Source organism: Eschrichtius robustus, chromosome 11 (genome assembly GCF_028021215.1).
Source record: "Eschrichtius robustus isolate mEscRob2 chromosome 11, mEscRob2.pri, whole genome shotgun sequence".
Classification (NCBI taxonomy): Eukaryota; Metazoa; Chordata; class Mammalia; order Artiodactyla; family Eschrichtiidae; genus Eschrichtius; species Eschrichtius robustus.
Window position 1 is genome coordinate 77,943,405 of NC_090834.1, and position 21,736 is coordinate 77,965,140.

Sequence of the window (21,736 nt, forward strand, 5' to 3'; positions counted from 1 at the left end):
TCAAATTCTCTGAGGTCACCTTCCAGCTGTTTAACTTTTTGTGCCTCCATAAAATAAAATAAAAATATTAATATATACCTATCTATATGGTACTTGTGAGGATGAAATGGGTTAATACATGCAAAGTGCTTTATAACTATGGCACAAAGTAGTGATCAATAAATGCTACCTATAGAAAGAATAGTGCAACCAGAGATAAAGAGGATGTAGATGCTTGGCTGGTGGTACTGGAGTCTCCCATCTCATTCACTCTTGGCTAACTTTTGTGTATCTTTGTAAAGCAAAAGAATAGCTGCCCAACATCTCTCCATTTTTCCCAACTCCCAGCCCCTGGTAATCACCAGTTTAGTAATTTCTATGAGTTTGGCTTTTTTAGATCCCACATATAAGTGGTATCTTACGGTATTTGTCTTTCTCTGTCTGAGAGAGAAGTGCTTATTTCACTTAGCATAATACTCCCAAGGTTCATCCATGTTGTTGCAAATGGTAGGACTTCCTTCCTATGGCTAAATGATATTCCATTGTGTGTGTGTGTGTGTGTCTTGTATATCTCACATCTTTTTTCATTCATCTTTTGATGGTCAAAGAGTACAAACTTCTTAGTTATAAGATGAATACGTTCTTGGGATCTAATGTACAGCATGGTGATTATAATGAACAATAATGTATTATGTATTTGAAAGTTGCTAAGAAAGTAGGTCTTAAGTCTTCTCACCACCAAAAAGAAATGGTAATTATGTGACCTGATGGAGCTGTCAGCCAAGGCAATGGTGGTGATCATTTTGCAACAATAAGTGTATCAAATTTACACATTGTATACCTTAAGCTTCTGCAATGTTATATGTCAATTATGTCTTAATAAAGCTGGGGGAAAAAGAAGAATTGCTGCCCAATCAAAGTGATAAGGGAAGGCCATCAACATTTTATGAAGCCTTCTTCTTGCCTTCTCAAGACTCACAACAAACATCTTTTGGGTGAAACCTTCCTCAGTAGTTTTTGATGGAATTAGCCACTTCTTGTTCCGGTAGAACTTTGTTCATGTTCAGGTGACTGCCTCTTTACTGGATTAGGACTGGTTCTGTATGACCTGGCTTTTTTCACTTAGTATAAAAGCCAGAATACAAGGACCACATCTCACTGACCTTTGGAATCGTTACTGCCTCTGGAATTCAGCAGTCTCTTAATAGCTCTTGAATTTCCTTTCCCAGGGGTAGGGAAGGCAGGAGACCATCATAGCTTCCACATTTCCAACTGACTCATAACTCAGGAGGAAATCTTGGATCTTTCTGGAAGCGCTCACTGGTTTTGTTGGTACCGTTGGCTGAAGTAGGGTTCAGATATTAATAGATTCACGTAGGCTGCAGCACAGCCTACAGCTAAAGCTGAATGAGTCACCTTTCACTCAGTGTGCTTCTTTCCTTGCAGACGCTCAGCATCAGTTTGTGGATACTCTCCAAGGTCAGAAATACCAGCCTGGGAGAAAAAAAAAAAAAATCATAGAGAGGTATCTTACAGTGCTCTTCCGATGTCAGCTAAAAATCGGTGTGCTGTGATTCTCAGTGGCACAAAGAGATGTTACTTTATGACAGTATTTAATTCTGAAATTGAGCCCAGCAGGGGGAAAAAAACATCTTAGCATGAATTTGCAAATATCTGACATAGCTATATATGGGAAATACTTTTAAAATGTCAGAAAATCCAACAATCTAACTTCTACCTTATGATGTATTTAACCTTGTTTGAGAAGACTTCTTTACTATGCATGGGATGACCAAAAGGTTATTTGAATTTTTAATCTGCAAATATTTGATCTGGCAGATGACATGTTTGTTTGACACATATCTTAGAATATGATGTAAAAATTCATCTCACCAGGCAACAGAGAAATTTAAAGGGTTATTGTATTAGTCAGTTGGAGCTGTCATAACAAAGTGCCATCGACTGGGTGGCTTAAACAATGGAAATTTACTCACAGTTCTGGAGGCTGGAAGTCTGAGATTAGGGTGCCAGCAGGGTTGGGTTCTGGTGAGGGCTCTCTTCCTGACTTGCAGATTGCTTCTTTCTCCCTGTGTCCTCACGTGGCAGAGAGAGAGTATGCTCTTTCGTGTCTCTTCTTAAAAGGGCACTGATCTCATCAGGAGGGCACCACTCTCATGACCTTATCTAATCCTAATTACCCCACAAGCGCCCCATCTCCAAATGACATCACATTGGAGGTTAGTGTATAAACATAATTTGCTGGAGGAACACAATTCAGTCCATAGACGTTATATAGGAAGCTCCCTAGATTGTCTTATTTTTCTCTTCTCTTCTCTTTTCTTGTCTTACTTTCTCTTTTCTTTGCCTTCCTATATTCTCTTTACTTCCTGTCATGTTCTCTCCCTTCCCCTCCCTCCCTCCCTCCCTTCTCCTCCTCCTTCCTTCCTTGCCCATTTCCATCCTCCCTTCCACCCTCCTCCTTCCTCTCTCTCTCTCTCTTCCCACCCCTCTCTCTTACACCCCCCCTGCCCCCCAAAATTCCTTGTGATAACATGCTTCAAGGCACAGACATTTGTGGGTTGAATCTGATAGGCAGATGTGTTTTGCTTGGTTCAAAATATTTGAAAAAAAATGGAGCCACTATTTTAAAAAGTTAAATTAATACTAGGGTATGTAACTTCTCTAGAAAGATCAGCGATCTAGCCCACAGTTCCTGGGAGGCAATACTACAGAGTGATGAGTACAAACTCTGGAACCAAGCTGCCTGAATTCACATCCTGGCAGTCCAGGTACACCGCCTGGCTATGGGACCTTAGGCAATTAACTGTCCATTCCTATGGCCCTAGTTTCTTATCTGTAAAGTGAAGATAACAGTTCAAATTCTTCCACTGTCTTTCTGCCACTGAGGTTTAGTGTAATTTTCCATGTATTATTCGCCTTGCACAGTGTTTTTTACCTTGTAAGAGAGAACCATTTCTTTGTTCTTGGAAGTAGAGAAATGAAAACGATTGAGAGAGATTGATAGAGTGAGGGAGGGAAGGGAGAGAAAGGTAGGGAGGGAGGGATTGATTTATATTTTAGGAAAAATAATATATACCTTATTTATTTGGGGGAAGGGGCATATTTTGCACGCATATCTTCTACCTGGCTTCTGTTGGCATTTGGTTTATATTTCTAGATTCCATAGGCATTTAATTTCTCTCCCCTTGCTTTAGGAAGAAAACAATAATTATAGAGAAGCACGGAACATTGGATAAAGCACTAACTCCAGAGTTAGAAGACCTTGATTCTGTTACCAGCTCACTGATTATCTGTGTACCTTTGGGCAAGTCAGAATTCTTCTCTAGGTCTTTATTTTCTCATCTGAAAAAGGTCATAATAATTCATACCTTGTCTGCTTCACTGGATTTTTATAAGTTCAAATCAGAGACCATAGAGGCCCTCACTTTACAAAATATCCAGTGTGACACAGTTGGGAGAGTATTGACAGTTCTAATATCAATCCCAGTGCCACCGTGTTTTTATAACTCATGATTTCTGAAAAGTCAGGAAATTAAAGTCAGGTAGAATTGCTCTGCAAGTTATCTTACTAGTCCTTGGAGGACTTGTCCCGAGCTGTGCTTTTGTTTGAATGTCTGTTGCTAGTCCTGGCTGTTCTTCATTTTCTGGGGAGATGCCAACTCAGTTGAAATAGGTATCAGGGAACAGTGTGAAGGTTCAGGTCACCTTAGTAGTATTTTCCAGGACTTGTGTCTTGGAAAAGACATCTGGAACATCTTCAAGCTCATTGAAACAGGATGAAAGGTGGTGGCCCAGAATATAATGCTTCAGAGGCAGGGTTTATGATGAATTGTGAGGACAGAAACACCTGAATGTGTCAAGAACTTTAGAACCAGGGAAGTCTTTAGATGCTCTCTGGTCCAACTCACCATTTTATAAATGGGAAGACCGATGTCTAGAGAAGTGCCCAGTGCTAGTGTTACCTAATAGAAAGAGCAAGAATAGAGCTTGACTCTTGACTGTCAATCTAGTGCTCGTGTCCAACAGAGTGGAAGAAGTGTGCTCTTGAAGTCACAGAAACTTGGGGTGAAATTGTAGGTGCTCTCCATGTCGTTTCTGATGGCAGCCCATTGGATGGTTGGGGATAATGAAATGAGATGCACACAGTTCTAGGCACAGAGCACAGTCTCAATAAATATTGATTTTCTTCACTCTGTTTCTTTTTTAAATGTGCACAGGGAGTGGGGCATAACTCCTCCCCCTACTCCCCCTCGCCCCACCCTCTGCACCCAACCCTATCTGGGCTGCCTTTTTCTAGGAAACTCTTATGTAACAAGTCTGAGTAGATCACACTGTTTTATTTAGAGAATTCTTTGCATTTGCTTCTATCTTTGCTACCCAAGGTCTACACTCTAATTTAATGACGACGATGCCAGATTCAGCTCTGTTTGTTCCGAACAGTCTTAGGCAGGTGGAGGCTGGTGATATGTGAAGAATCATTATGCCACATCAGATTTCATTTGGAAGTCCATAGGTATACCTTCTTAAAATGAAAACAAACTACTTTATTTTCCTGGGAAGGGACATAAATTATGTATTTTTATTACCCCAGAAGACCAACAGAGGACAAGCACTGATATTTCAAAGGTGACAAGCAATCTCTAAGAAGGAATCACAATTTGAGCCCCATTATACTCCAGCTGATATATACTGCAGTGGGGTTTATAGATGTTTCTCTAACAATATTTAATAAAAGACCCAGGCCCCTTTGTCACTAGTTTCTAATCCTACAAGGGGCCTTCAGTAGTCTTAAGCATCCTGAGTTAAGGTTGTATCAAGGGTTCCAGCTCAGAGCAGAATGCTATCACCTGTTTTGGGGTCCTGGATCTCTGGAGTCTAAAGTTTGAAAGTGTTAGGGTTTAATGTAAAAGAGCCACAGAAGCGGTGATGCACAGTACAGCTTTACTATTTTAACAGAGAGTGTAATACAAAACAAAAGTCATGAACAGTATTGCACATGGACCTAGTAGTTGGAGATCTGCCTGTTTCCATACACTTTGTGATAGCATCAGCCATGTGTAACATAGTCACAGGATTGAAAAGTTACGGAGGGCTAGAACTGGCCCAGTGAAAACAATGCCAACTTTGAAGTGAGACTGTGGATTCAAACCCAGGGTCTTAGGCTTACTGACTTTATGCCTTGGACAAGTGATCTAATAATCTCTGAGCCTCGGTTTCCTCATCTTGACATGGGGGTATCTATCTCCTATAGTAAGTAGTCAAGTGGAATAAATGGGGTGACGAGATGCTACCTGTGGGGTACCTAGCATAGTGTCTCATATGTCGAAATGACAGCTACTGGGTATTAACCAGGTGCTAGGGGCTGTTCCTAGTTTTACCTTTTGAGGTTAGCAACTGTTAGCCTCTTATTCATTTTGGTATCATACTGTGCTTAATGATGTGTTTTAAAATGTTTATCCATTCATCCTTCTGGTAGTCAGCTTAACTGTGGTTCTTAGAAATTCTTGCTAGACTGATCCAAACCTTTAGATTGAGGCTGGCCTTGAGTGTGTTCAACTTCTCCTTTGAAGTTCAGTCTCAGACATTGTCTCTTCTTGCCTTCTGGCTTTTGGGTAAATATCAGACTGGAAAGGACCACTGCTTGAGAGAGGGATCTGCTTTAGGCAAAGCACCATCACCACCCGGGCAAAAGTCAGATGGCTTTTCAGGCTTATATTTAAAAACCTCATTGTAGGACTTCCCTGGTGGTGCAGTGGTTAAGAATCACCTGACAGTGCAGGGGACACGGGTTCGAGCCCTGGTCCGGGAAGATCCCACATGCCTGCCGTGGAGCAACTAAGCCCGTGCGCCGCAACTAGTGAGCCTGCACTCTAGAGCCCGCGAGCCACAACTACTGAGCCTGCATCTCACAACTACTGAAGCCTGCGTGCCTAGAGCCCATGCTCTGCAACAAAGAGAAGGCACTGCAATGAGAAGCCCGTGCACCGCATCAAAGAGTAGCCCCCGCTCGCTGCAACTAGAGAAAGCCCACATGCAGCAACGAAGACACAACGCAGCCAAAAATAAATAAATAAATATATATTAAAAAAAGAAAAAAAACCCTCATTGCTTTGGGCTCGTTCAGTTTCTCTTTCTGAGCATCAGTTCATTCTTTAATTGGGGAGTTCTGTTTGTTTCTTTTTCTTTTTTTTTTTTTTTGGTAACTATTCATAACCTTTTAGGATCTTTTGTCTGTGCACAAAAAGCATTTGTCCTAGGCTCGTTTTGAAAAATCTCAGTTGTTTGCTATTAAGATTTTCTCAGGATATCCCAGCTCTCTGAAGATGTTAATTCTGTTTTGATTCTCTGCATAACCAGACTTGCTTGTGAAGCACTCTTGAATCCTCTTGGAACTGTCTCCAGGGTTGTGCCTTTCCCTGAGGACGGAGAGGCAATCTTTCTTAGGCAGATGTGTCTCCCCTCCATCCCCAGTCCCCATCCTGAAACTAGGGGAATTGTCAGTTCCTTACTTTCTTCCATCCTCTTGTCTCAAGGGACCTAACCGATGACTCTAAACACTTTTTCTCTCCCTACCATCATTTTTACCAGGATTTTTATATTTGCTGTTTGTGTGATAGAAGTTAAGCAACAAAGATAAGATTGTGATAGTTTAATTTTCTGGTACATTTGTCAACTTTTCTGCCTTACTTTGATTCTTCCTCTTTCTGGACTGATACCGGAGCATTATTAGATATGCAAGGGCTGGAATTACCAATGGTATGAATTGAAAACAAAACCAACTCAAAGGCGCATCAGCAGAGTGGCAGGGATTTGTGGCCATGGGGTCCTGGGTGGATCGCAGAGAGCAAGGGTTGGATAAACCTGTGTGAGAAGTTCTCTCTGGGGTTTCCTAACATCCCCTTTCTGATTTTTGAAAATATTTTTACTCAGGGCCTTGGCATCCTATGAAACAAGGAGATAGCTTGGCTGTTTGAATCAAAATAAACTTGTTATAGCCAAGTAACTCCTTCAAATCTAGATGAGGCAGTCGCCTCTCAGCAGTTATGCAGTGGCCTGAGGGAAATGAGCCAGGAGTTTCTCTCTGGGAGGAGCTGACAAGGGTCCATGACAGAGAAACAGTCATTGCCATCAGCAGCCTGGTTGGCAGCTGTGGCCCATGGGCGGAAGATTGAATTGCCTCTGAGGCGAGTCCTGACTATTTTCTCCTCTTAAAAAATGGCTGGGCATCCTAGCAGTACAGAATGAGTTCAGTGTGGCCGCATCTCTGTGAGTAAAATACCAGTGTGATTTAGCCTTCCGCTTGCCCTGCTCCAGTCCATTCTCTTCACTACAGCCGAGTGATATTTTAAAAACAGAAATTGGACTGTGCCACCACCGTGATTAAAGCCCAGGCTCCTTTACGTGGCCTCCAGGGCCCAGCAGGGTCTGGCCCAAGCTCATCTTTCCAGTTTCTCTTCAAATAGGCAAAGTTCCCTCCTCTAACGAATTCTTCTTATTCTTCTCTATCTGGTATGTTGTTCCCCTCCCCTTCACCTGTTTCATTTCTATTTCAGGTCTTGGATGAGCAATCACTTCCATAGAGAATCCTTCTCTGAACCTCTCAGACTAGGTCAAATCCCCATGAAATGATCTCACATTATTGGTAGAACATATAAGTTCTGCTCAGTGTCTTGCCAGGCTATGAGGTCCATGATGGAGTTTTGTTCATCACTCTGCCTCAAAGTGTAGTAGAGGGCTAACTGGTGTTCTTTGAATGTACAGACTAAATGGTCCTCTCCCTTTCTAACTCTGCAAAGACAAAAAGTTTAGCCCCTGTAGTTTCCCTTCTGTTTCCTCATCTCCAATCTCTAAGCTGAATTTCTGTTCATCTTTCAAGATCAAGCTTAATGATCTTCTTTGAGATGTTTCTCATGGTCATTCTTTGTACTAGTCAGAGTAGGCTCAGGGGCTTAAACTAACAAAAGCATATTTCTAGGTCATGAAACGTGTCCATCACGCTGGTCTGGTGACCTGCTCCTCATTCAGGGAGCCAGGCTGAAAGAGACTTCATCTCTGTGCTCCCATACTTTCCAAGAAAGGAAGAAGGAAATGTGTTAAGCCTGATGCTAGCCCTTAATCTTTCCACCCCGAGGTGGTATGCCCCTGCTCAGATTCATGCTTTGTCATATAGCCATGCTTAGCTTTGAAGAGGATGGGGAAGTACAGTTGTATTATGTGCCCAGGAAGAGGAAAACTGGTAATACTGGATGAACAGTCAGTACTAATGCTGGTTAGCCCCCTCCTATACCTGGCTTTTCTTGGTGTCCTAGTCTCTCACTTACAATGATTGATTCTTCTACTCTCACATAGTCATATGAAAGACCTTGTAATCAACAATAACTAAATCACCTTTGAAATCTCAATGTCAAGCACATTACTCTATAACTCCATCTCCTAGCTTTCCAGCTCACACGCTCCAGTACTCTCACTGGAATAGTTCCTTGCCTCCATCAGGATTCCTGCTGCAGTTAGGGTTCCCTAGGAAGCAAACTCTGAGATGGAGACTGGTGTGCTGGAAGTTTGTTAGGGAGTGCTGTAGGGATGAACATATGTGGGGGAAGGGAAGGATACAGGATTGGGCAGAGGGTGGATTTAGCTCATCTCAATGAATTCTCTGAACCTGGGATAGTCCTTTACACTTATCTTGGGTTGGGGTAAAGGAGAACCAGCCTCCATTGAAGGTTGTCCTCAGGATGGCAGTGTAACTAAGGGTAAGGCAGCTCGATTCAGTCAAGGACAGTTTTCCTAAAAGGCTAACAGCTGAAGGTCATTAGCAGGTGGTACTTCAGGCAGCTGGGGGAATAAGTTCTTCAGTTGTGAGGAGAGATCTGGGCAGTGCATTTCAACCGTCTACATCCCTCTTACTGTCCTCACTTCTGTCCTTAATAGCTGAGGTTCCTTGGCATCTCATTTTCATCAGCTCTTTTTTTTGCAACCTCAGTTCCCTTATTTCTCTTTTAACCCATCCTGTTTGTTTAAAAACTCATGTCTGGGTACACCTAACTTTCCAAGTACCCTGCCCCTACCCCAGATATCTGGATGGGACAGGAAAAAAACACATGGCCATGCTGACTGCTCTCACTTAATATTTATGGCCACAAATCACACATGCCTCTGCAGCCACCTAATATACTCTCTAGTAAATTCTCTTTCCTTCTTTCCGAAATGATTATTTCATACCTTTTCCCCTTTCCTTAAACATCCAATACCTCCTTCCTCTCCTAGTTCTCTTTCTTCTCGTTTCACTGAGGAAATAAAAAAACAAGTAAAGGAGAACTACTTCATCTTTCCACCACCAAATATGCCAACTTATCTCCATCTCTTCCCTTATCTCTTGGTTTCATTCTTGTTGTAAAGATGACTTGCTCCATCTGTGGCCTGGAACACAACTCCTCTTGCCTCCCCAGGACTTGGCTTCTGCAAAGAGACTTGCTCCATCTGTGGCCTGGAACACAACTCCTCTTGCCTCCCCAGGACTTGGCTTCTGCAAAGATCTGTTCTCTCTTCTATATCGTCAATTTTCTTCACTAGTGTTGAATCATTCCCAATGGTGTATAAACTCACTGTGATCTTTTCCATCACGAGAGAGTCTTTAAACAAGACTGTCTTTCAACATCGAGTCTCCCTAGAGCTACTACTTCAGTTTTTCTTCTCTTGATGACAAAATATCTCAAAAAGTTTGCCTTTCTTTTCTGTCTCCTTCATCTTTCATTCTTTCTTTAATTGACTCCAGTCAGGCTTTGCCAGCCACTTTCCCAAACTACTCTTATCAGGTCAAGGGCAGCAGTGAACTCCTTGCCACATCCAGTGGTTAATTCTCCTTCTGTCTTATTCAACTTTCTCAGCATCACGTGACAAAACTGACCATTACTCCTTTCTCGAAACATTTTTCCTCTTGACTTTCATGACATCCACTCTTCTGTAAAGCAAAATTTCTTTTTATAGCTGAGTAATATTCCATCGTATATATGTGCCACATCTTCTTTATCCATTCATCTGTTGATGGACACTTAGGTTGCTTCCGTGTCCTGGCTATTGTAAATAGAGCTGCAATGAACATTGTGGTGCATGTCTCTTTTTGAATTATGGTTTTCTCGGGGTATATGCCCAGTAGTGGGATTGCTGGGTCGTATGGGAGTTCTATTTTTAGTTTTTTAAGGAACCTCCGTACTGTTCTCCATAGTGGCTGTATCAATTTACATTCCCACCAACAGTGCAAGAGGGTTCCCTTTTCTCCACACCCTCTCCAGCATTTATTGTTTGTAGATGTTTTGGTGATGGCCACTCTGACTGGTGTGAGGTGATACCTCATTGCAGTTTTGATTTGCATTTTTCTAATGATTAGTGATGTTGAGGATCCTTTCATGTGTTTGTTGGCAATCTGATATATTCTTTGGAGAAATGTCTATTTAGGTCTTCTGCCCATTTTTGGATTGGGTTGTTTGTTTTTTTGATATTGAGCTGCATGAGCTGCTTTGTATATTTTGGAGATTAATCCTTTGTCAGTTGGTTCATTTGCAAATATTTTCTTCCATTCTGAGGGTTGTCTTTTCGTCTTGTTTATGGTTTCCTTTGCTGTGCAAAAGCTTTTAAGTTTCATTAGGTCCCATTTGTTTATTTTTGTTTTCATTTCCATTTCTCTAGGAGGTGGGTCACAAAAGATCTTACTGTGATTTATGTCATAGAGTGTTCTGCCTATGTTTTCCTCTAAGAGTTTTATAGTGTCTGGCCTTACATTTAGGTCGTTAATCCATTTTGAGTTTATTTTTGTGTATGGTGTTAGGGAGTGTTCTAATGTCATTCTTTTACAGGTAGCTGTCCAATTTTCCCAGCACCACTTATTGAAGAGACTGTCTTTTCTCCATTGTATAACCTTACCTCCTTCGTCATAGATTAGTTGACCATAGGTGCCTGGGTTTATCTCTGGGCTTACTATCCTGTTCCATTGATCTATATTTCTGTTTTTGTGCCAGTACCATACTGTCTTGATGACTGTAGCTTTGTAGTATAGTCTGAAGTCTGGAAGCCTGATTCCTCCAGCTCCATTTTTCTTTCTCAAGATTGCTTTGGCTCTTCGGGGTCTTTTGTGTTTCCATACAAAATGTGAAATTTTTTTGTTCCAGTTCTGTGAAAAATGCCATTGGTAGTTTGATAGGGATTGCATTGGATCTGTAGATTGCTGTAAAGCCATTTTTGAAAACATAAACTCCAGAAGAGACTAAACTCTGTACTTAAGGTTGTAGGTTATCTTAATTCTTACCATGAACTTTTTATGAGAAAGCAGGTGGTGCTCTGATCTCCATTCCAAAGAGAAAAGATCTTTTTTGTTGAATCAGCCCATTAATCTTTGACATGGGATGCATCTCCAGGTTAAGGGATGAAAGACATTAATTTGCATTAGACAGTAGCTGCAGTCTGTATTCACAGTACAACGTGGGAGAAAGTGGCTACACCATCATTTTGTAACAGATGGAGTAAAGCATGTCTTAGTAAGAAAAACAAGCAGAGAGGGCCTGGATTCCCTTGATCTCTCTGATAAAAGCAACACCATGTACAGTGGACACCTAATAAATATTCATTGGTATCAATGCCTGGACACAGAACTCCTTGATTTTGGACATTTAAATCAAGTATCTTTCTTGGTTAGAGATTAATAATAACATATTCAGTCTTCATACTTAGGTTCTTCACTGTTGTGTCCCACCATGCATCTTTCTAGAAATATTTTCAGTTTAAGATGGGATCTTCTGCATCAGCTGAATTTGCACTTAAGCTTTTGTGTTTAACGCATCTTGCTTTTTCTCTTGGCTTCAATGGGCACTCGCTTTTTCTAATTTCATTGTAAGATGATTACATTCCGGTTCATTCATTTGACTAACCGTGATATTGCTTCTTTTTTTTCTCCTTCAGATATTGATGAGTGTGCGGCTAAGATGCATTACTGTCATGCCAACACTGTGTGTGTCAACTTGCCTGGGTTATATCGCTGTGACTGTGTCCCAGGATACATTCGCGTGGATGACTTCTCTTGTACCGGTGAGCATTAAGGAGCAATGTTGCTTTTCTGATTCAGTCCTTCTCTGTGCCATATCTGTGTCATTACATTTAGCTCTAAGTACACTAAGTACTATTTTTAACTAACTAGTTCTTCTCTTGCATTATCTTATCATCAACCTTTTAGGAATGAAATGATCATAAGAGAAATTTTGTCTGCCTAATTTATTTCCACTCCTAGTATTTCTGCCTCTGTGTGTGTGCATGCGTGCATGGGTATATGATTTGAAATTGAAGACCCAGTTGCCTATGGTAACACTGAAGGACTTAGAGAGAGACATCAATTCCAAAATGAGAAAAGTATCAAACTATTCTCCTTCCATCAAGATGAAATGTGTTTTTATGTGAGAAAATGTACTTTGTTCTTGTTGGGAAAGACAAGAGGTTAAATTTAAAGCAGGAGCAAGAGTATCTGGTGGGCACGGATTGGTTATATGGGAGCCAGTCAAGACTTTTCACTGACATATGCTTATTGTCAGTTTTGTCCCTCTTCTTCCCTTTATCACTGGGCTGTCAGCACCAAACTGGAACTCCAAGGGTTGTGGTCAGTGCCTCTGTGTGAGCAGTGCTGGCTTGGTGGGCATTTGGTTTGGTGTTCCATTATCGTTCAAATCACGAGCACAGAGACAGGAACAGTAAATTGGTTAAGGGTTGTAGAAGACTCTGAGTCTTTCTTCTCTTGGATGAAATGTCTTTAAATGCCCAATCTGTAACCTATAAGGAAGGGGCTCCCTGAATACAAGATTTCAGTCATGCTATGTATTTCTCTGACTCTTGCATCTTTCTCTTTGTCCTAATGACTGGTATATAAAAAATGATTTCTTTTTAAATTAATTAATTTATTTTTATTTATTTTTAAAATATTAAATTATTTTCACTCACAATGGAATTCCACTCTTTTCTTAATATATTTTATTTTATTTTAATTTTTTAAAAATTTATTTATTTATTTATTTTTGGCTGCGTTGGGCCCTCGTTGCTGCACACGGGCTTTGTTTTAGTTGTGGCGAGCGGGGGCTACTCTTCGTTGCGTTGTGCGGGTTGCGGTGTGCGGGCTTCTCGTTGCGGTGGCTTCTTTTGTTGCGGAGCATGGGCTCTAGGCGTGTGGGCTTTGGTAGTTGTGGCACGTGCGCTGAGTAGTTGTGGCACACGGGCTTAGTTGCTCCACGGTATATGGGATCTTCCTGGGCTCGAACCCGTGTCCCCTGCATTGGCAGGTGGATTCTTAACCACTGTGCCACCAGGGAAGCCCCAATATATTTTATTTTGAATGGCCTTTTCAGAGGTGCAAAAAGTTTTAAAAGTTTGAGAAGCATGTTTGTATGTCCAAATACCTTTGCCATTGATTGTTGTATATTTTTATGTTACTGTTCTTTGGCTAAAGGATTTCAGATTGATGCAAGATTCTGACTCCTGCAGTAGGCCAAATATCGTTTACCTGTCTTTTACATATTATTACAAAATTCCCAGAGAAGAAAGAGACTTCATAAACATTTTGCTGTGATCCAAACATTTTAAGGGGGCAAAACTCTTTTGGACCTGTAAACAAATACAGTCTAAAAATCTGTGATGTTACAAATGAGTCTTGTTCTGTTCTCAGTGGTCTGTCCAGGTCCTGACTTACGTTAACCCTAACATGAGGCAAAGGCAGTGGATCGTCTCCCAACACAGAGGCACCATATCCTGCAACTCAGACCTGATTAAGGCCCTGCTGGGTGGAAAGGCCTTGTTGAAATTATATCAGAATACTTAGCACCTCTGCTCTTATTTTCTTCACTGAAGGAGGAAGACAAGAGCTGGTGCTTGTTGAAAGCCTCTTAAGGATAGGTGCTCTGCCTGGTAGTTTGTACAGTATATATGCAACCAGATGGAAAATGTATTATTTTAAGAACTAGCTCCAGAGTTACTTTTAGAAAGGGAAATATGTTGTTTGGAGTAAAAGGCAAGTGTGTGAGTATCAGTGGGTACACCATCCAAAAAAAAGAGTAAGTAGTTCTGCAGGGAAACTTTTTGTTTTGTTTGCGCATGTATTTTGTCTGAGGGAAAACAGAAAAGTTAGAAGAAAAGAGAGAAAAAAAAGAGGGAGGAGAGGGGAACCAGCCAGAGAGTAGAAGGCTGGGTGCTGTGGAGGACAGGGGTCAACGAAAACTGCTCAGTGAAAGGATGGCTAAAAGGACTTTTAAGGGGAGGAATATTTAGTGTGAGGGGTTTTGTTGTGGTGGTTTTGCTGTATAGTATGCCGGGCAAGTCTTCCTCATGACCCTCCAACCTTCAGCAAAATCTGCCACCTTGAAGACTGGTTGAGACCCTCCCCCTTCTGACCCCAATGAATGCAGGTTAACATGAGGGACAATGAGGGAAATGGTACATGTGTGTATAGGATATCGTGACCTCAGAGGTAACCATTCCGATCCTTTCCCTGCCACCCAAAGTACATTTATACAGACATGCATGCAACAATCACAGTCACCACGGCCTCCTCTCAGGAGTGTCAGAAATCTCAGTGAGGGCTTTTGGATTTCCCCCATAGATCATAGAATTGGGGATAAGATATTTTTCTTAAAAAAAAAAAACTTCCATTGATCCCAGATTTCTTCTTATCTACTGCCCATTTTTCTGCTTCTGTTCATAGCAAATATCTTAATTGCATCGTCAGTGGTTACTGCCTTCCTTACATGTACTTACCTCACACACCTTCTTCATCCACTCCCACTAAGTCTTCCAGATGCACCATTCTGACAGAGAGTACATTTATCAAGGTCAACCATGAGCTCCATTTTGTTCAGTCTAATCTTCTTATCTCTTGTGACCTCTCAGCAGCATTTAGCAAAGCTGACTACATCTTCCTTTTTTAAGCACATTATTTTATTCACTTTTGAGACAATGTGTTTTCTGATTTTCCTTCTATGTCACCGGTCACACCTGCCCAGTGTCCCTAGCTATTCTTCTTCCTCTGCTGATATCTTAAAGGTTAGAGTACTGTAGACCCCTGCCCTGGACCCTTTTCTCTTGTTCATCCATATCATCTTTTCAGATGCCTCCATTCAGTATTATGACATTACAGCATCTCTATGTTAATAAGTCCTAAATTTCTATCCAGTTCCAGACTTTCTCCTGAGCTTCTGAATCATATATTCAACTTGACATCTACACATAGGTGTTTAATAGGCATTTCATATTAACGTGTATGAGACAGAACTCTTGATTTCCTTCCACCTCTGCAAACCTCCTCCTCTTCCAATTTTCCGCATCTCAGCAAATGAAAGCACCATCTATCTAGTTTTTCAAGCCAAAAAGCTATGGGTGATACTTGATTGCTTTCCTTCTCTTGTCCCTCCACTTTCAGTCTGTACATCAGACTTGTTGAATCTACCCTCCACACCCTGTCCTAAGTCCGTCCACTTCATCAATTTCCGTCCATATCCTCTACTACCAAACTATCAGACTTCCTCAGTGGTTACCATTCTGGACCTGCTGCCCCAGGCTTGCTCTACTGTAACTCTCTTCACAGAGTGATGAGGGCAAACTTTTAAAAACAGGCCTTTCTAAAGACCTCTTGTAGTTTTCCATTTCTCAGAAAATCAAATTAATTCTCCTTATTTTGATTTAAAACCCTATGTGACTTTTTTCCTTTCTGCCTCTCTGACTTTATCTTGTACCATTTCCATCCTTGTCCATTAGGAGGTGGCCACCCAAACATTTGACTTTGTTTTTTTTTTATTCAACAGGCTTGTTCTGCCTTAGGACCTTTGCATGATCTGTTGCTTCTTTGTAGAAGTCCTTTCCTCTTACTCTCTGCATACCTAGCTTTCTTGGCATTCAGATCTCAGCCTAAAAATGATCAGCTCAGAGAGGCTTTCTCTGATTCATATAATTAGCCACCCATTTTTCTGTCATATCACCTGATTTTAATCCTCTGAATATCACTTATCACCATCTGGAGTTTCTGTTATTTATATATGATTTTTAAAAATTTATGTCTTTCTATTAGAATGTAAGCTCTGAGAGGAGGAACCCTTTCCCTTTTGTTCACTGCTCTACCTTGGCCACTTAGAATATGGCCCGGCACAGGGCAGTGCTTAGTAAGTATTGAATGAGGGGATGAATAAAGCTGCTTGACCCTGGGCTAATTGTTTACTTCTCTAAATCTCACTTATAAAACATTGCTCATATCTGTTCTACCTATAGGTTATTGTGAACATCAAATAATATGTGTGAAAACATTTATCATGGCCCTTGTATCAGTCACGTTAGGACGTTCTGCAGTAACAACCTCAAATATGAGTGACTTAAAATAATCAGGGTTTGTTTGCTGCTCATGTATTTCACTGGTCAACAGGAGTGGTGCTCTGCTTATCGTAATGACTTTGGGATATAAGCTGATGGAATAGTCACTATTGTGAACATTGCTAGTCACCAAGACAGGGGAAAGAGAGCCTAGAGCATCTTGTATCAGCCAAAATATAGTCTAACCAAATCCCTTTGACCTACACCTCATTGACTAACTATAACTAGTTACCAGTCCTCAACCAACTACAAGGAGAAGAGGAAAGGCCTTCCTACCATGTGCCTAGGTTTGATAACTAGACGTATTTGGTGAATGGTGCTAATAAATACCATAGCAAATGACACAATAGATTCTTCACAAATTTTGTGTCCATTGACATGAGGAGCTATTGATTAAAGTAACCTTATTTTTCAGTCGCAGTTCACAATGTGATGGGGAACGTAGTTTCAAAAAATAATGATGATATTAAACACATTGTACTAAGTGCTATGATGGAAGTTCAAGCAAAATGCAATAAGAAAAGGGTGTTTGATTGTCAGGATGGAGCATTTGGAATGTTTTTGCAAGCCAAGAGGAGCTATTGGAGTTTACCGAGGCATGTTAGCATACATGTAAAGTAGAAATTTGGGAATATAGATGAGATGTGAATGGGAATATAGAATATGGATGGGAATGAGGAGAGGTAAGAGACAAGCATTCTCCCTGATGGTCATTTCTCCTCTAGACCAGATTCAAGGTCCTCCATTAGACACTTCCATAGTAAGCTGGAACTCTGACATTTACCTTGGTGTCCTGAAAATAAGCCTGTTAGGCCAAATGTGCTCTTTACAAGATATGCAGGTCCACACCTTTAATTTCTATCATTTCTTTATTGGCAAAGAAGACTTCTTTCCCCCAAGTGGTTAGTAGCCTATGTAATAAATGAGGTGTATAATAGATATCTGCCACTGTAAGATGTCTTTTCAGGGCTTCGTTTCCAGAAGAAATTTGCTAGGAGAAATTGACAGGCCTGAAGACTTCCTTTCGTCTGCCATGAGTTCCTGACATGGCATTTCTCATTATTGACATTCTTATTTCCAAAGATCATTCTTGTCTCTATCCTGAATCAGTTAGTATCTGCTGCCACTGTTTAGTTGGTTTTCAAAGTACATTGGGTCATTTTTTTCTCTCTCTTTTTTTTTAGTTTGTCATTTACTCTGGTGCTAACATTTTAGAAGTTAGTAGTCATATTGAAAATCTCCATTCAATGAAAAATTAGTGAGCCTAGAATTAAAGAAGACATATGAGCTTTGGTGGTACATTGATTTATTGAATGACTGATTCACTCATTCATTCACTCACTCACTCATTCATTTATTCATTTATGTGTCCAATATACAATTAGTGTCTGTCATGAGTGTTAGGAAATATGGCCAAAGACATTAGTGACAAATGACCTCTTTGCCCCCAGGGATTTCATGGTTAGTGAGGCAAGATCTTCAGATGAGAAAACTCAAATGTGCATTCACCAACAAAAATGTTCCAAGTTTACCAAATCAATCCCTCTTTAAAGTCTTAGTAGGGTTTAGATAAGTACTGGGTATTTCACATCCTATAGTGTTGGCCCTTGACAAGTTCCAGAGAAGGATCCCCAGAACTGCCTTTCCCAGTTCTATGCTGTAACAACAGTTCTTTGAGAAAGGCTGCACCAGAGACAGCAGATGCCAAGCATGATGCTGGAGAGGAAAGACAATATATCAAACAGAAAAGAAATGTTACCTTTTTCCTACTTTTTTTCTGGTTAAATAGTGAAAAAGTCATATCTCATGGGATAATAAAAGTTCTGAGGATTCAACATGGAAAATAATTATCTAGAATTTTAAAATGTGCTCTAACTGAATCATTACTGTGATGGCTGGGGTTCCCTGACATAACCGTGTAATTTGTATGAGGCTCCATACTTTTTTCTAGGAACGTTTCTGTTGGTGAAATCGAAAACATTGGACCTTTGTCACTGGGGGAGTTTTTGGCCTTGGAATTTGTGTGTGATTCTAAATCACTTTCTGTTCTGTAAGAGATCCCTGAGTTGCCCTTCCTTTTTTATGAATTTTGAAGCTGGAGGAGTGGCTAAAATTGAGGTTGGGGAGGCCTTTCCTCTTCCCTGGACCCTTTGATTTTTGAAATGGTCAACCTGCTTGATTTATTGGTCCCTGACTTTCATTTATCCCCAGTTAAACTCCCTGTGTTTAGGTTGTTTGATAAGACATTACCTTTGAATACTCAGGCAGTTTTAAAGGAGGATACTTGTGATTTATGGTAAAAGCATGCAGCAATAAGACAGGTACTTGACAGTAATGGGTAAGCATCCATTTTTATGCCAAAAACTTTCCATAAAGGTAAGAAATAAAGGGAACAAGTGAGACAACAAATATTATATGTGATTTCCATTATCTTGCTAAGAGATTTTTTACGTTTTTTGATATTGGCATGGAAGAGGGCTTGAAGGAAGTATGTATTTGAAATCAAGTAAGCTTAGTTAAAGTTAGATATAATAGTCTATTAATTTAATGGTTTAAATTAAGTACCACATAATGAAAGATGTGAGATAACAGTTTAAAAGATGTAAAAGAAATTTTACACTAGTTTTATGGAAAATGTTTTCCTACTAAGGTCGATGAAATACAGAACATTTCAAATATGAGATACCTGATATTTTCTCATTGAGCAGAGCCATATGAAATGGAGCTAAAGCAGAAAATCCTCCACCTTGATTGAGCACAGTAGTAAATTAGGCACTGATTATCCTTGTCTTTCAAGCACATAGTATGTGCTTGTTTTGGACACTTTTGCTCTGGTATACTTTTGACTGTCTGGCATCATAAAAGGTGCAAGTTCTAATTACTTGCCTCTCAGTCAAGAGGTGATACAGATATAAGAATAAAATTCCAGTCATGGACTTGTAGACTACTTTTACTTTAGTGGGAAATGCTCTATCAAATGCTTTAGACTGCAAAACGTTTTACTGAAGATAACAGACTACATTTATTGATATATTGAATAAGAAAAGTCAAAATAAGACTTGTACCTTTGGATATTTCAAAACCCAATTAAAAACTCTGATGTTCTTTGGAGGCATTTGCCTTTTGTTTTGATTTGTTTGCCTGGTATATTCATTTTTTCTTCCCTTTATTTAGACAGACTTTGTCACCTTCCTCTCCCTCCAGAGGAGGGATGTGAAAGTACCAAAGCAGGATTCCAAAATTCTAACCCTTTAGGGCAGAGGGTCTCAACCCTCATCTCAGATTAGAATCACTTAGGACATGAATTTTAAAAGGTCGATACCTGGGATCTACCCCTTGAGGCTTTGATTTTCATTTGGTCTGGGGTTGTGACCTGGCTTCAGTGTTTTTGTTTAAACGTCCAAGTGAGTCTAATATGCAGTCACGGTTGAGAGCTCTTGCCTTTGTAGAGCAGAGACGGTTAGAGTTTGGAGGGAATATTGGGGTGGGAGTGGAATCAGAGAGAAGAAGAATTGCCCTCTATATTGTAGACTAGAAAAGGATTCCTTTGAATGGGTGGTGGGTGACATGGTGGCAGAAGGTAATTAAAGCAGAGATTTGGATGGTTTCTGGAGGGAAGGGCTCTGCCTCCAAGGCTGCCTTCTGGGATGTGTAAGACTCTGGGGAGAGAAAGGCTGTGGGATTCTCTGTAGGTAGGGTCTCATGGGGAGGTCCCAAATCTTCAATTGTGTCCTGACTGTCATGATGCCTCAAAGAGCCCTTAAAGATAAATGGGACATCTCCATGGTGACCTGTGTGTTCCACGGGCCAAGGACCAGACTGATGTCTCTCTGTGAGTGTCTTGATTACTTGGAATCTCCTAGAACCATGACACAGACAGATGAAAGCAAAGACTCCTTAAAATGACTGAGACATTTTCACTACCCCACTAGTCCAGAAGAATAGGAGCTCAGAACCATTCATTAAGTTGAAACGAAGAAATTATAGAAAGCTACATTACTTGCATGTACAAATTTGTGACTGGGCTTCTCTGCCCATCACCTGTTTTCACAGGTGAAAAACAAAACAAAACAAAACAAAACAAAAAAGTTAACAAAAGGAGAAAACAGGAAAAAATTAAGAGACCCCTCTAAACAGTGTTCATGGGGTGAAAATTAATAGAATATTTGGTTTTCCGGGCCAACTTTAGATTTCCATATGTAGTCCTGGAAAAGCCAAAGACCAGAAACTTATTCCATTTAGCAATAGTAGTGTTAAAATAGTGCTAAGGTTTATTAAATCCAGGAAATATGTCTTAGGGAGGATATCAAAGGGCATTTCCCTTGATATTTTAGGATGAAGGATTTGTCTGGTGTTTGGCTTCCTTATTGGGTTTAACTGAGAGGTTTTTGTTTGTTTGTTTGTTTTTGGTTTTTCGGTTTTTGTTTTTCTATCAGCACGTATTGTAAAGGACCTGAACCACATTAGCTGCTGCAGACCAACTAGAATAAATGATGGATCTTGCCCCCAGGGTGTTCGTGCACAAACCTATTAAGAAGTGTGTTGCTCTTGACCCAAATTCATCATAAAAGGCTTGTTAGTATTTCTGTACACTCCATTATTGGAGTTGTGCATGCAGAATCACAATTAAGCTTTCACGTAAAGGGGTTTGATTAAGGATGCTTTAGCACTTACAGCACTGTTGAGGCCAGCCTTGCAGCCCTGCTTATACCCACATTTGAGTCGACACAGTGAATGGGCATTTCTCTTTAATAACCCAGCAAGCTATCATGTATTCTTTATTTCCATCTTAAAGACTTGGTAAATGCATATATGTTTAGCTATTTCCACACTTGTCTAAGATATAGTGAAGTATCTTTGGATTATGTTTCCTTTAAGTAAGAGTATTGAAAATATACATTACTTATTCTTGAGCCAAATGAAAGCTATAAATTCTCATGGTTAAAATCTGGTGTATAAACTCAACTTGTTGCAAGCTTCGGCAGTGCCACCTTTTTACTTTGTAAATTAGAAAACCATTAAAGTTCTCTGCTTGTTCATCAGTATCCTCTGTACACCTTCACAGAGTTGTTGAAGGATGAAGTGAGACAGTGTAAGTACATTGGTTCGGATGATTTTAGCTTAAAGAATGATTTAAAAAACCCAACTCTACCGGCTTAAATGATAAATTTATTCTCTTATAACAAAACGTCTAGGACAGTGTTTCTAGAATTAGTTAATTCAGCTGCTCTATGACATCATCAGTGACATAGATTGTTTCCAACTTTTTACTTTGCTATTTTCATCGTGATAGTTTGAAACTTGATCTAACTCCCTTCCAGGTCTCAGAATGGCTGAGGCAACCCCATGCATCATA

The 21,736-nt window shown here is 40.3% G+C and overlaps 1 protein-coding gene across 4 annotated transcripts in view; it reads left to right on the plus strand.

Moving 5' to 3' along the window:
- NELL1 (neural EGFL like 1) overlaps window positions 1-21,736 on the plus strand; it is an 865,453-nt gene that overhangs the window by 400,884 nt on the left and 442,833 nt on the right. For all 4 annotated transcript variants that reach the window (XM_068554539.1, XM_068554541.1, XM_068554540.1 and 1 more), the window contains one exon: window positions 11,950-12,075. In XM_068554539.1, the coding sequence (XP_068410640.1) occupies window positions 11,950-12,075 (126 nt within the window). The remainder of the gene's footprint in view (window positions 1-11,949; window positions 12,076-21,736) is intronic.